At 40.4% G+C, this 15745-nt stretch overlaps 1 protein-coding gene across 1 annotated transcript in view; it reads left to right on the top strand.

Moving 5' to 3' along the window:
- Positions 1-6528, top strand: part of CDYL (chromodomain Y like) — a 68657-nt gene extending 62129 nt beyond the window's left edge. Inside the window, exons 4-7 of the mRNA XM_075826674.1 lie at positions 1114-1286; positions 1975-2185; positions 6030-6173; positions 6267-6528. Coding sequence (XP_075682789.1) covers positions 1114-1286; positions 1975-2185; positions 6030-6173; positions 6267-6425 — 687 coding nt within the window. The 3' untranslated portion in view covers positions 6426-6528. The remainder of the gene's footprint in view (positions 1-1113; positions 1287-1974; positions 2186-6029; positions 6174-6266) is intronic.
- Positions 6529-15745: the final 9217 nt, after the last annotated feature.

Raw genomic sequence — 15745 nt, 5'->3', positions numbered from 1 at the left:
CCTCCGGGTGCTGTCACTTACACCAGGGAAATCTGACATGCACCTTTATCGGCTCCCATGTAAAAGAAACACATACCGTACATATAGGTTTCCTTGGGGAATTCCACTGCACTGAAAAGCATAGCTTCTTGTCACTAGTTCTGAATAAATATAAAGGTATACCTGCGCATACCTCCCTGAGCATATGCTAAAAGGACATTGTTTTGGCATACATCAGGTAAATAGCCCCCTATGGATGCATGCTGTGTCTGCACCGGGTGCCCGAACACAATACAAAAATGCTATATGGACATAGACTTGATTCTACTTCTATTTAGAATTATCCTTTTATTACTAATATTTCTGTAATATAGTCAACATTTAATTAAATACAGTTGAGTTCTGTAATTTTAAGCAAACAAAATAAAAAGTATGGTTTGTGCAAGATTTTATCTTCACACAGTTGCTAATAATTATTCCATTAAGTCTGTATAGAAGGAAATGTAAAATACAAGTTAGGGCCTGTTCACATCACCGTTGCCCTTCCGTTGAGGGGTTCCATCTCGACTGCGCTATTGATTCCCTCAAAACGACGGAACCCTGTCACAACGGGGACAGACGGAAACCATTAGCTAGGTTTCCGTCACCATTGAGTTCAAAGGTGAGGGAAACGGAAGCTGAGTTTTCCGTTTTCCTTTCCGCTGAGGGGTTAACCCGACGGAAACCTCAGACTGAACCCCTCAGCGGAAACTAACTCTGATGTGAACACAGCCTTAGATTCTGGAACATGGATTTATCTTCCAGTAACTGCACTTTTTGTGGCATGTATACAGTCAGTTAGACATTTGGTTTGTTACAGTTGTGCAACTTCTTGTGCCATGAACATAATAAATAAATAGTGATGCCAGGAATATCCAGATTCTTAGAAATTACTTTATTCAGTTTTGTATCTGCACCTTCCACTTTAGAATCCTGTGAATTTTTAAGCGAGGACATATAAAAGTCGTGCTGGACAATCCAACTCCAAAACAAACTTTCTGCAGCTATCCTTTCTTACAAATAACAAGACTGCAGTTTTACATTGTGAGTAATCTAATCCTATAAATTGAACATTCTCTCTCTGTCACTCTGTAGGTAATGAAGGAAGTACAAGGTGCACTAGCCACAGCAGCTGCAGATGACAGCAAGCTAGTTCTCTTCAGTGCAGTTGGGAGTGTGTTTTGCTGTGGGCTGGATTTTATTTATTTTATAAGACGCTTGACAGATGACCGAAAAAAAGAGAGCACTAAAATGGCTGATGCAATTAGGTATGTATGCTTTCTCGAAATTGTGCTGCATTATATAGCAATCGTGTGGAGTAATATTTGCAAAGTTTATTAATAAAAGCAGTTTGAGCTATTGTGCATCTGTTGAATGTTGGATTAGTGATCGATCGATCGATCGATCGATAGATAGATAGATATGCAGATCGATAGAGACGTATGAAGATCGATAGAGACGTATGAAGATCGACATAAAGATAGATAGATAGAAATATAGATAGATATGAGATTAGATAGATTAAAGGAACCCCAAACCTAGACATGAATAATAAAAAATATGATTATAAAAAAAATCTGTTTGCTTCAGAGGCATGCAGAAAATCCTACAGACTGACATTCAGTATTGTAGAAATCATGTAGAGAACACAGGTGTTAATTTACTCCTGCTCTTTTCCGGTTTTTGCTGGACAGATGGCTAAGGGGTGGGGTTTAAACAAGGGTGGAGCTTAGAGTTTCTTTCCAGTCGGTGCTAAGCAGCCTCTTGCCGATGGTATTAGTATTTCTTTTTTTGGCATTTTGTAGTCTAATGTGGGCCATCGCAAGCATTGAGTTAACAACTGTATGATAAATTGTTACTAAACAATAAGAAATTCACAATAATTTAAATATGTTTCTTGCAATATGTATGTGTGTGTGTGTGTATATATTAATTGTTGAATATATTATTTTGCAGAGCGTTTGTGAATACTTTTATACAGTTTAAGAAACCAATTATCGTTGCCGTAAATGGACCTGCAATTGGCCTTGGTGCATCCATATTGCCTCTTTGTGATGTTATCTGGGCTAATGAGAAGGCCTGGTTTCAAACGCCTTACACTACTTTTGGACAAAGCCCCGATGGTTGCTCATCCTTACTATTCCCCAAAATAATGGGCATTGCATCAGTAAGTTTTGTTTCTACAGATACTTGATTTTACAGATATTGTCTATGGGAAATAAAATACAGATTATTATATGTTGAAAAGCTTGATGATTTTATTGTAGTGGGAAATATGAAACGAAACTGGGAAGATGCAAAAGTTTAGAAAAGTTTCTGAACCCTATTCTTGTTAGGTCTTACCTACACAACAGCCTTGGGCTCCCCTAAGCAGATTACTGAGAATAGGAGAATAAAGATAATTGACTCTCACAAAGCAGGTAGATTTCTTCTTTTAATTTCCAATGAAATGGAACTTATAACAGACTGTTGAAGTGAAGACTAGATCTGGAAATATCGATGATAGAACTGCTTGTAGAGAAATTAAATCCCCCACTTCACGGCAAAGAACCTGCAGGGGAGTTTGGCTTCTATGGGAGTAGAGGGACTTGCGGCACACACAAACATCATGTGAGTGCAAGAGTCATCAAATGAAAATGCTACCTGCAAACTGTTTACAGGCCAACGTTTCAAGAATGCCACACAGAACTTCGATATGATAGAAGCATTTTGGAATTAAATGCTGTTATGCGATGTTTAAGAAAAAAAGAGAAAAGAACACCGTGCCAGCTACTAAGGATGGAGTAGTCCTGTTATGCTTTGTGGTTGCGTGGCAGCCAGTGGCATTTGATATATTGTGTGGATAGAGGAAAGAATGGATCATATTTAATATGAATAAATCCTGGAAGCCAGTGGAATCCGATGTGTTACATGCAGATTTTGCTTCAGATTCACTGTGGATTTCACCTCTTCTACATTGAAATATTGAACATCCGGAACAGAATGAGCATCCGTGGATTTGAAATTCTGTAGCGTGTTCTGATTTCTGTGCGGGAAAATGTTCCGCTGCATGTGAATGAGATTTGATAAATCTCTCATACACTTGCCTACAACAGTCTTCCGCTGCGTATTTCCAGCCCACAAATCTGGATGTAAAATCTGCGACAAATCTTCTACGTGTGTAGGTACCCATATAGAAACAAAATATTAAGGTTTTGGAAAGGCTTTTACAGTCCCCAGAGTTAGACATTATTAAAAAGTGTGAGTAGATCTCAATTCTGCTGTGTATGCACGGCGAGCAAAGATTATTTCCTGAACTAAAGACTCTCTGCAAAGGAGAGTGGGAAGGCGGCTACAATGTTGGGAGCCTGATAGTAGTTTGTTACTAAATACTAACTAACTGGATGTCCAAATTTGCACAAATTCTATCTTTCATTTTTTCCACTTTGATAACATCAGCAAAGAACAGTAATGGTGTATTAACATTTGCAGACAACTATAGAAAGAACACCTATTTATTATTTTAAAAAAAATCTCAATCATTCCTTAGTCAGCTGTCAATCACTCTTTAATCATCTGTGAGGCCCCATGCACACGACTGTATTTTTTCCCTCCCGTAAATACGGGTCCGTAACCTGTATTTGCGGACCCGTGCCCGTTGTCATCCGTATTCCACCCGTATTTACGGACCCGTAAAAAAAGGGGGGCTGGAAATTATGTCCCTGATGTCGCCTAGCAACACTCCCGTAATTACGGGTGCACACACATAGCCACCCGTAATTACGGGAGCCACATAGACTTCTATGGGCCTGCCCGTGCCATAAGTACGGCCTGAAATAGGACATGTTCCATATATTTCAACGGCCCGGGCACCTTCCTGTACGCAAACGGGAAGGTACCCATGGCCAATAGAAGTCTATGGCCCGTAATTATGGGAGTAGCCAGAAATAATGTGTCAAATGTGCATATTTTCTGCAAATGCTCATTGACTGTAATATTATCCCCCCTACCCGCTCACAGCACAGAGTCTCACACAGACACTGAGGGAGATATTCTGCTGCTGCTTCCTCTTCCCTGTCCGATATTTAGTGTTTCAATCTAGACTGATTATTTTGGTGAAGTTAAAGAGGGTCTGTCACCACATTATAAGTGAACTATCTTGTACATAATGTGATTGGCGCTGTAATGTAGGTTACAGCAGTGGTTTTTATTGAGAAAAACGACCGATTTTCACCAAGTTATGACCTATTTTAGCTTTATGCTAATGACTTTCTTAATGGATAACTGAGCGTGTTTTTACTTTTGACCAAGTGGGCGTTGTGAAGAGAAGAGTATGACGCTGACCAATTGGCGTCATACACTTCTCCCCATTCATTTACTCTGCACATAGTGATCCTGCGTTGTTCACTATGTTCAGTCACATACACACACATTAACGTTACTGAAGTGTCTTGACAGTAAATAGACATCGCATCCAACCAGGACGAGATGTCTATTCACAATCCTGACACTTCGGTAACGTTTGTGTGAGACTTACAGCACAGCAAGCGTAATCTCACTGTAAATTACAGCACAGCGTGATCTGGATGTGCTGTGTCGCCTGCTATGATGTTCTCCCACACTCGGGACCACTGATTCTCTCTCACCCCAGCACAAAATTCTGTGTCTGCTTCTAATGAACTAGCAGAGGGTCCTGTGATCAATAATCTGTTCCCCCATGAAACATGAGAATTGGCAGCGTGTGTGCAGATCCCTCCCCTAATACAGACACAGCAGCACCATAGTGTTTATTAAAAAAGATAAGGTGCCATTATAGTATAAATGTGTAGTAGCACATATACAGTGAAATAAATGTTGTTTTTATGGGAGTGCTCCTCTCAAAAAAGTATACGAAATGCTGGTTAAAGTGTTTTCTGCATACAAACCACAAACATGCACAGTACACATAAACATACACAATGATTAAACTCCTCAAAAATAATGTCCTCAATGACACAATTTGAATATAGCACACAGCTATGACATTTTCCATTAATTCCCTGCATCTGGGAAGCATTGTCCTGCCCTGCACCTAGTCTTGTAACTTAAGTGTACTATGTAAATAAATATCAAAACCCTATACTGCAGTAGTCTTCTACGTGTAGCTTGTAGCGCATGATACAAGCTTTATTTTTATAACAGCTGGAGGGCCACAGCTTAGTACTGTACAGTATGCTTCTTAGTCCCCAGCATGGCTCCCCTCTCCATCTCGGTCCCTAGAGTGGCTCCTCCCCCTTCTCTTCGGTTTCCATCATGGCTCCACTCTCCTCCTTGGTCCCGACTCCCCAGCATAGCTTCCCATTGTTCAGCCCCAACCATAGCCTCCCCCCTCTCATTCTACACAGCATGGCTAACTTGTTTTTCTCAAAACGATGGTTTCTTCCTCACCAGGTAGTGGCAGGATGTGCTGCAACTTATGGCATGGTCTAAACTCTGTTCACATGCAGCATGACATCTGTTGGACACAGAGCTTGGCAGCTCCCCTTTTCTGGCTCTCTCCCGTCCTCCAGTAAGCAATGCCTTGCTCCCCTACACTGCATTCAATCAGGGGCTTGTTGATTCTGGGAACAGGGAAACCAGAGAAGAGAGTCAAAGCTTGGCAGCTCCTTTCCTCCTTTGGCTACCTCTTATCCTCTGCTAGGCCTTGCTGTCCCACTCTGCATTTCAATTCATGGGACACAGCAAGGGGAGAAGGGTCAAGTAAAAGTAACCCATGTGAATTTACAAAGAGGGATCCCAGCAAAAAAATGTGCGCTAAAGGTGTAGTCACGGGTTGGTCTTTTTAAAGAGGGCGACTGTACATAGACTATAATGTAATTGCAAATCCGTCCCAGGAACATCTCTTTTTTTCTATGGGGGAGGGGGTCCTCTTAAAGAGGTGACTTATAGAGATGTTTCACTGTATTTTGTATTGTATTGTGTTTTCTTCTAATCATGTGACAAGTGACAAATTGCTGTCTTATATGCAAACATTTAATTTTCTTTCATTTTAGGCAAATGAGATGTTACTCAGTGGAAGAAAATTGACTGCACAAGAAGCATGTGCAAAGGGCCTTGTATCTCAGGTGTTCTGGCCTGGGACATTCACACAAGAAGTTATGGTCCGAATTAAGGAACTTGTGACCTGCAATCCCGTTGTAGGTGGATTTAATGTTATGAATATATTTTATTACTTATTTGGTTATGGGTGGGATTCAAGTTACTCATTTTCTATTTCCTTGTTTCATCAGGTACTTGAAGAGTCTAAAGCTTTAGTCCGGAATGTCATGAGAGGAGATTTAGAGCAGACAAATGAAAGGGAGTGCGAATTGCTTAAGAAGATCTGGGGATCTGCTCAAGGAATGGACTCCATGTTGAAATATTTGCAAAGGAAAATTGATGAATTCTAAAAATCCATTGCTTGTTTTATAAAGTCGCCTTGAAACACGTAAAGGGACATCTGCGCCAATGTCCTAGCTTATTTAAAGTTTTTTTTTTTTGTTTTTTTTTATTGTTGAACAAATAAAGCCTGTCATCAATGCTTCCCAGGCAAAAGTAAGATATGGAGTAAACTTACAGAACCATCTAGCAAGCCACATCTTGAACTCTGCAGACATAGTGCTAAAACAAGATGTTGAAAAACTTTGTGACAAGGAAGTATGGAAAAATGCATATTTTTTTTGTTCAAAAGATAAGATATATATATATATATAAAATTATATAAAAATATATTTAAAATAAAAAACGGGTAGCAGTGAGCCCTGACTTTCATTGCCCACTGAGGTTGGACTGTGCAAATTCTTTGGTTAAAAAGAAGGTAAAATACCTCAGACATGGACTTTTTTTTTTTTTTTGTAATGGACTTAATCAATTCCAACAAGGCTATGTGTACTGTGTACCGATAAATTTTAACAAGCCCCAAAAAGAGTGTGTGTTTGTACTCAGGACATATGCTAATAAAATGGAAAAGGAAAACAAACCTTCGTACACTGTCAGGAACATGTCTAGTTAATTTTACGTTAGCATGAAGAAACCACTGTCCATGTATTTTCCTTTGTGTGATGCAGTATTAACAGGTCACTGATTTATCTTGTATTTAAGGTTGGGGTTCATTTACTTTTCAGCAGCAATTTTATATAGTTTTAGTTCCCGAGGGAAACTTCCTAGCTGTTTGCAGGTAATGTATTACACCAAAAATAATTTTATGTTTATACATGTATAAATGTTAGATCTCACTAGAATATATTTTATTTAATAAGTTAATTTTGGTACACTATTAAATTGCAAAATACCCTCCGCAAACTGCCTTTTTTTGTTAGTGTGCTATTCTGTTGCCTTTTTTAATTGATACACTATATAAATCCCAAATAAGTATATATATATATATATATATATATATATATATATATATACTAGTGTAGAGGAGTGTCTTGTAAATATACAAAATGTGCCATTCAGTTCCCAGGGTGTATCATAGATTTGTGACTACAGATATATTACTCTGGCTACTAAGGTATCTGTATCTGCTTGCAATGTAGTTGAATGTATGGAGAAAATGAATCCACATTATTTTTGTACAGTTTTTACATTTTTACTTCAAACTGACCATCTCCCATTCTTGTTGGAGAGTAGTGTAAATCTCCCTGTTGCTTGGGGTGGTACAGTATTTGCATTCATTGGATCTATGGTTTTGTTCTAAAGTTTAAATATATATACACTGTACAGTCTGTAAAGTTTTCTAAAATATACAGCTGTGAAATTGGCTAAAATAAAACTAATTTTTCTTAACTTAACCAATACAGTCCTGGCAAGCTGTCGTGCTTTATTGATCTGTCGCTTTAAAATAAACATGTTTTATAGGAAGTTACAGCATTTCTTTCCATGTTTCACAAGGAGTAGCATTAGTATTACTATGACATGCAGACCAGATGTTTTAATGAAAGGTCATGTTGGGGGGTTCTATATTGTTACAATGTTCACGAGTCCATGCGTATTTTAAAAGGTACAACAAATTGTGGAATCCAATGTACAGAAAGTAAGAAGAGTAAAATCTGTATTTCCAGCTTACATACTAGTAGAGATCTCACCCGATCTCACATTTTGTATTTAGGAGTACAAAAATCTCCTGGATATTATAAATCTTAATTTAGGCCTCATTTACAGGAGCGTGTGCGTTTTGCGCGCGTAAAAAACGCAGCGTTTTGCGTGCGCAAAAGGCACTTGACAGCTCTGTGTGTCATCCGTGTATGATGCGCGGCTGCGTGATTTTCACGCAGCCGCCATCATAGAGATGAGGCTAGCCGACGTCAGTCACTGTCCATGGTGCTGAAAGAGTTAACGGATCGGCAGTAACTCTTTCAGCACCCTCGACAGTGAATTCCGATCACCATATCGAGTAACCTGTTTAAAAAAAAAAGAGGTTCGTACTTACCGAGAACTTCCCGGCCGTTGGCTTGGTGACGCGTCGCGTCCTTGGTGACGCGCCTCTCTTGACATCTGGCCCCACCTCCCTGGATGACGCGGCAGTCCATGTGACCGCTGCAGCCTGTGCTTGGCTTGTGATTGGCTGCAGCTGTCACTTGGACTGAATTGTCATCCCGGGAGGTCAGACTGGAGGAAGAAGCCGGGAGTTTTATCGGTAGGTCAGAACTTTTTTTTTTTTTTTTTTTTACACGTTCACGTATATTGGGATCGGAAGTCACTGTGCAGGGTGCTGAACCAGTTTAACTATTTCAGCACCCTGGACAGTGACGAAAAACGCACGATTATAGAACATGTCGTGAGTTTTACGCAACGCACTCGCGCTGCGCAAAATTCACGCATCGTCTGCAGTGCCACATAGAGTAACATAGGTGCGTACGACACGCGTGAAAAGCACGCGCGTCGCACGCGTGTATATTACGCTCGCGTAAATGAGGCCTTACATTGCGCTCTAAGCCACTGAATATGTAAGCCAGTGGGAGCTAGCCTATTTATATGAAGGATCAGAAAAAACAGCAGGGCAGCCTTACCAATCCCCCATGGTTACCATGTGAATCCATCAGCAAGTTTAGGCTTCTGATAACCACATTCTGTAGTCTGTGGATGGCAGTCAGGCTGTAGACACTCATAGAATAGTCTGCAGTAGGCCACAGATTTCTTGAATAACCTGCAGGCTTGAATATTATTGTTTTGATCACATGGATAAATTAAGCATTTCCCTAATACAGTTGGCCTCACTAACACAGTATAATTGTTTCTGTATCTCCCGTAGAGAATAATGGAGAGTGCCCCTACATGTGTGGCCACCTAAGGGGTCCCGGTGGTCAGACTCCCATCAGTGAAATGTTTATGGCATATCTCGTCCACGTGCCAAAAATGTTTGTTGGGACAACCTGTTTACAGTAGTATGATCTTAATGGTTCATAGAATTATGAAAGGTGGCTTAATCCCTACCCGCACGACGACGTAACTATACATCCTGGGTAGGGGTAACTTCCCGGACCAGGACGTACAGTTACAGAGACGTTCCCAGTGAGCACTGTCCCAAAGGACAGTGTCCAGGAACAGGAAGATCAGCTGACACTCCCCTGTTGCGGGCCAGCGGTGAAACGTCAGTGATTTTGTCAATTAACCCCTTAAATGCGGCGATCACCGCATTTAAGGGGTTTGTAGCAGATTGTAACCCCCCCCCCCCCACGATGCGATCAAGGGAGGGGCTATGGTTGGCATGGCAACCGGAGGCCTTACAATGGCTGGTCCTCCTCATACACTTCCTGTCAGTGTCACACTGACAGCTATAATACATTACACTACGTAGGTGTAATGTATTTCAGCAGAGATCAGTGCTGTAGCTCTTCAAGTCCCCTAGTGGGACGAAGACAAACAAAGTTTATAAAAGTGTGAAAATAAAAGTTATAAGTTAGAAAAATTAACCCCTTAAGGACGCAGCCTTGTTTTGGCCTTAAGGCTCAGAGCCCATTTTTCAAATCTGACATATTTCACTTTATGTGGTAATAACGTGGGAATGCTTAAACCTACCCAAGCGATTCTGAGATTGTTTTCTCGTGACACATTGGGCTTCATGATCGTGGTAAAATTTGGTCGATATATTCAGTGTTTATTGGTGAAAAATTGCAAAATTTAGAGAAAATTTTGAAAAAATTGCATTTTTCAGAATTTAAATGCATCTGCTTGTAAAACAGACGGTTATACCACCCACACTAGTCACTAGTTCACATTTCCCATATGTCTACTTTAGATTGGCATCGTTTTTTGAACATTCTTTTATTTTTCTTGGACGTTACAAGGCTTAGAACATAAACAGCAATTTCTCATATTTTTAAGAAAATGTCAAATGCCTTTTATTTACGGTACCTGTTCAGTTCTGAAGTGGCTTTGAGGGGCCTATGTATTAGAAAACCCTGATAAAACACCCCATTTTAAAAACTAGACTCCTCAAAGTATTCAAAACAGCATTTAGAAAGTTTTTAAACCCTTCAGGCATTTCACAGGAATTAAAGCAAAGTGGAGGTGAACTTTGCAAATTTCTTTTTTCTTGCGGAATTTCAATTTTATTCATTTTTTTTTCTGTAACACAGAAGGTTTTACCAGAGAAACACTACTAAATATGTATTGTCCAGATTCTGCAGTTTTTAGAAATGTCCCACATGTGGCCCTACTGCGCTCGTGGACTAAAACACAAGCCCTAGAAGCAAAGAAGCACCTATTGCATTTTGAGTCCTCTTTTTTTATTAGAATATATTTTAGGCAGCATGCCAGGTTTGAAGAGGTGTTGAGGTGCCAAAACAGTAGGAATCCACCAATAGTGACCCCATTTTGGAAACTACACCCCTCAAGGAATTCATTTATGGTTATTGTTACCATTTTGACCGCACAGTTTTTTCACAGCACGTATTTGAATTGGGCTGTGAAATGAAAAAAATGTCATTTTTTCCAATAAAATGTCATTTGTGATCAAAATTTCTTATTTTCACAGGGAACAAAATACCCCATTTGGTTGCCCAATTTGTCCTTAGTGTGACAATACCCCATTTGTGGTGATAAACTGCCGTTTGGGCCCATGGGAGGGCTCAGAAGGAAAGGAGCGCTATATGTTTGTTGGAGTCCAGATTTTGCTGGATTGGTTTTCGGGTGCCATGTCGCATTTGCAGAGCCTCAGGGGTATCAAAGCAATGGAAACCCACCAAAAGTGACCCCATTTTGGAAACTACACCCCTCAAGGAATTCATTCATGGTTGTTGTTAGCATTTTGAGCACACAGTTTTTTCACAGCACCTATTTCAATTGGGCTGTGACATTAAAAAAATGACATTTTTTCCAATAAGATGTAATTTTTTATCAAAATTTCTTATTTTCACAGGGAACAAAATGCTCAATTTTGTTGCCCAATTTCTCCTGAGTGCAGCAATACCCCATTTGTGGCAATAAACTGCCGTTTGGGCCCATGGGAGGCCTCAGAAGGGAAGGAGCGCTGTGTGTTCTTTGGAGTCCAGATTTTGCTGGATTGGTTTTCGGCTGCCATGTCGCATTTGCTGAGCCCCAGAGGTATCAAAGCAATGGAAACCCACCAGTAGTGACCCCATTTTGGAAACTACACCCCTCAAGGAATTCATTTATGGGTAATGTGACCATTTAGACCCCATAGTTTCTTCACAGAACTTATTTGAATTGGGCTGGGAATTAAAAAAATATATATTTTTTCCAATAATATGTCATTTTAGCTCAAAAATTCTTATTTTCACAAGAAATAAAATACTCCATTTTGTTGCCCAATTTGTCCTGAGTGCGGCAATACCCCATTTGTGGTGATAAACTGCCGTTTGGGCCCATGGGAGGGCTCATTAGGAAAGGAGCGCTGTGTGTTCTTTGGAGTCCAGATTTTGCTGGATTGGTTTTCGGGTGCCATGTCGCATTTGCAGAGCCCCAGAGGTATCAAAGCAATAGAAACCAACCACAAATGACCCCATTTTGGAAACTACACCCCTCAAGGAATTCATTTATGGGTGTTGTGACTATTTTGACCCCACAGTTTTTTCACAGAACTAATTTGAATTGGGCTGGGAATGAAAACAAAATTATTTTTTTCAAATAATATGTAGTTTTGGCTGAAAATTTCTTATTTTCACAAGAAACAAAATACCCCATTCTGTTGCGCAATTTGTTCTGAGGGCTACAATACCCCATTTGTTGTGATAAACTGCCGTTTGGGCCCATGGGAGGGCTCAGAAGGAAAGGACCACCATTTGGCCTACTGGGGATTTTCTAGTGCGAAGTCATGTATGCAGAAGCACCTGAGGTACCAGTACAGTTGAAACCCGCAAGAAGTGACCCCGTTTTAAAAACTACACCCTTAAGGCATTCATCTAGAGGTGTAGTGAGCATTTTGACCGGAGACCTACACCCCATAAACTGTAATGTGGGTTCTCCCGGGTATGGCAATACCCTACATGTGGCTGTTATCAGCTGCCTGGGCACACAGCAGGGCTCAGAGGGGAAAGACGAGGGGGGATAAGCTGTGCGGAGTGCATCAGGGTAAGCAAAATTGAAGTAAATTATAAACCAAGGGATGTATGATCAATTTTAAAACACTCTTTCATACAGAGCTCTGGTTATTCGGGACACGTGTCACATTGATATATTGTGTCATACTTATCGCCCTCTTATAGCAGACTTTGCACCTCTTTTGACTTTTTCCCATCTTGCCAGTTTGGGGAACTTCCCCTGGAAAGTGTTGCCGCCCTGGTACGATGCGTGTGGCCCCGCTTCCAGAAGTACTGGGTGCCCCCCCTTCTTGGTCCCTAAAGATTAGGTTATTGATAATCACCTCTTGAAATTCCAGGAAAGTTCCCGTCTGGCCTGCACATCGACGTAGCACGTACGCATTGTACAAAGCCATCTGTATGATGTGCATGGCCAGCTTCTTATACCACACCGCATGGCGCTATAGGGCTTCAGGACTTGATCTTACAAGTCCATCCCTCCCATGTACCTATTGTAGTCCAGGATGCAGTCTGGTTTGGGGGTGGCCTTTCCTTCATATATCCTAAACCTGTAGGTATACCCTGATGCACTCTCGCAGCTTATACATCTTCACGCCATACCTTGCCCTCTTACCCGGCAGGTACTCGCGGAATTGAACCCTCCCTTTAAAATGTACCAGGGACTCATCAATAGAAATACACTTCTCGGGGTGTATGCTGGGGAAAACCGGGCACTGGAACGGTCTAATAGGGGTCTCCGTTTATACAAACGGTCAAAACTGGGGTCATCTCGGGGTGGGCACGGCTCATTATCAGTATAATGTAAGAAGCGAAGTATTGCCTCATTTATTTATTTTTTTAGGTTCCAGTTCAGTTCTGAAGTTGCTTTGAGGGGCCCATATATTAGAAACCCCTATCAAATACCCCATTTTAGAAACTAGACCCCTCAAATTATTCACAACAGCATTTAGAAAGTTTATGAACCCTTTAGGTGTTTCACAAAAATTTAGAGCAAAGTAGAGGTGAAATTTTAAAAAAATTTATTGTCATAAAAAAAATGGTATAAAGAGGATTTTTTAACACAAAAGGATTTATCAGTGAAACGCAAATTAATACGTATTGCCCAGATTCTGCAGTTTTTAGAAATATCCCACATGTGGCCCTAGTGCGGTAATGGACTGAAGCACCGGCCTCCGAAGCAAAGGAGCACCTAGTGGATTTTGAGGCCTCTTTTTTATTAGGCACCATGTCCGGTTTGAAGAGGTCTTGTGGTGCCAAAACATTGGGAACCCCCCAAAAGTGACCCCATTTTGAAACTAGACCCCTTGAGGAATTCATTGTAGTTTTCTTGGGGTGCATGCGGCTTTTTGATCAGTTTTTATTCTATTTTTAGGTGGCGTGGTGACTAAAAAACAGCAATTCTACTATTGTTTTTTTTTGTTTTTTTTTTTACAGCGTTCACCGTGCGCTATAAATAAAATATTCACTTTATTCTGCGGGGCGATACGATTACGGCGATACCAGATGTTAATAGTTTTTTTTTTATGTCTTATGGCGTTTGCACAATAAAATACGTTTTGTAAACAATCATTCACTTTTTGTGTTACCTTATTCTAAGAGCCATAACGTTTTTATTTTTCAATCAATCAAGCCGTGCGAGGACTTATTTTTTGCGTAACGAACTGTAGTTTCGATCAGTACCATTTTTAGGTACATGCGACTTTTTGATCTCTTTTTATTCCATTTTTTGGGAGGTGAAGTGACCAAAGAATTGTGATTGTGGTTCGGTTTATTATTATTTTCTTTTACGGCGTTCATCGTGCGGGATAAATAACGAAATAGTTTTGTAGTTCAGGCCGTTACGGACGCGGCGATACCAATTATGTATAGTTTATGTGTTTGTTTATATATTTTTATTAATAATAAATGACTGATAAGGGAAAAGGGGGGATTTTTACTTTTATTACTTTTAAATCTTTTATTTTCTTATTTTTACACATCTTTTTTTAACTTTTTTTTTACTGTATTACTTTGTCCCACTAGGGGACTTGAGGGCAGGAGGCCCTGATCGCTATTCTAATACACTGCACTACATGCGTAGTGCAGTGTATTAGAACTGTCAGCTACTCACTGACAGCAAGCATAGTGGGTCCTGACGTTGTCAGGACCCACTAGGCTAACGTCTATGGCATAGCCGGACGCCATTGTTTGGTGTCCGGTTGCCATAGTCACCATCGCCGGCCGCTATCGCGTAGCAGGCCGGCGATGGCAGCTTAACCCCTAAAAAGCCGCGATCTCTATAGAACGCGGCTTTTAAGGGGTTAATCAGCGGGGACACAGCGATCGGTCCCCGCTGTAGGAGCTGTGACAGCTGCTGAACAAGACAGCAGAGTCACAGCTCCTGTATGTGTCGGGAGGACGGCCGAAACGGCCGTTACTCCCGTGACGTACTATTACGTCATGGAGCGCGAACGATACAGCTGCCATGACGTAATAGTACGTCAAGGAGCGGGAAGGGGTTAAAACTGCCTTTTTTCCTATAAGACTTTTATTATAAAAAGTGCACATATTTGGTATCACCACTTTCGTAACGACCCAAACTATAATGTTATTTTTCCGCACGGTGAAATACGCACCTATAAATAAATAAAAAACAATGCCAGAATCACTATTTTTTGGTCACCACCCCTTCCAAAACATAGAATAAAAAGTAATCAAAAAGTCGCATGTACCCCAAAATAGTACCAATAAAAACTTCAACCCATCCCACAAAAAACAAGTCCTTACACAGCTTTTTTGACTGAAAAATAAAAAAGTTATGTCTCTCAGAATATGGTGACATAAAAAATAAAAACGTGACTTTATTGTGCAAACGCTGCAAAACATAAAAAAAATATATACATATGATATCGCCATAATTGTATCGACCCGCAGAATAAAGTAAAAATGGCATTTATAGCCCATGGTTAACACGGTAAACATAAAAAGTAGAAAGAATAAAAAACATTGTCAGAATTGCTGGTTTTTGGTCACCTTGCTTGCCAAAAAATGAATAAAAAGTGATCAAAAAATCACATGTACCCCAAAATGGTACCAATAAAAACTACAGATTGTCCCACAAAAAATAAGCCCTCACACAGCTCCGGTGCAAGAAAAACGTTCTGGCTCTCAGAATATGGCGATGCAAAATGTGCAGAGAGTTCCAAAAGCGGATAAGATTGGGCACCATTTATCAGTGCGACACCGGC

The sequence above is a fragment of the Rhinoderma darwinii genome, chromosome 5, assembly GCF_050947455.1.
Source record: "Rhinoderma darwinii isolate aRhiDar2 chromosome 5, aRhiDar2.hap1, whole genome shotgun sequence".
Classification (NCBI taxonomy): Eukaryota; Metazoa; Chordata; class Amphibia; order Anura; family Rhinodermatidae; genus Rhinoderma; species Rhinoderma darwinii.
This window is presented reverse-complemented; position numbering and strand designations above follow the sequence as displayed.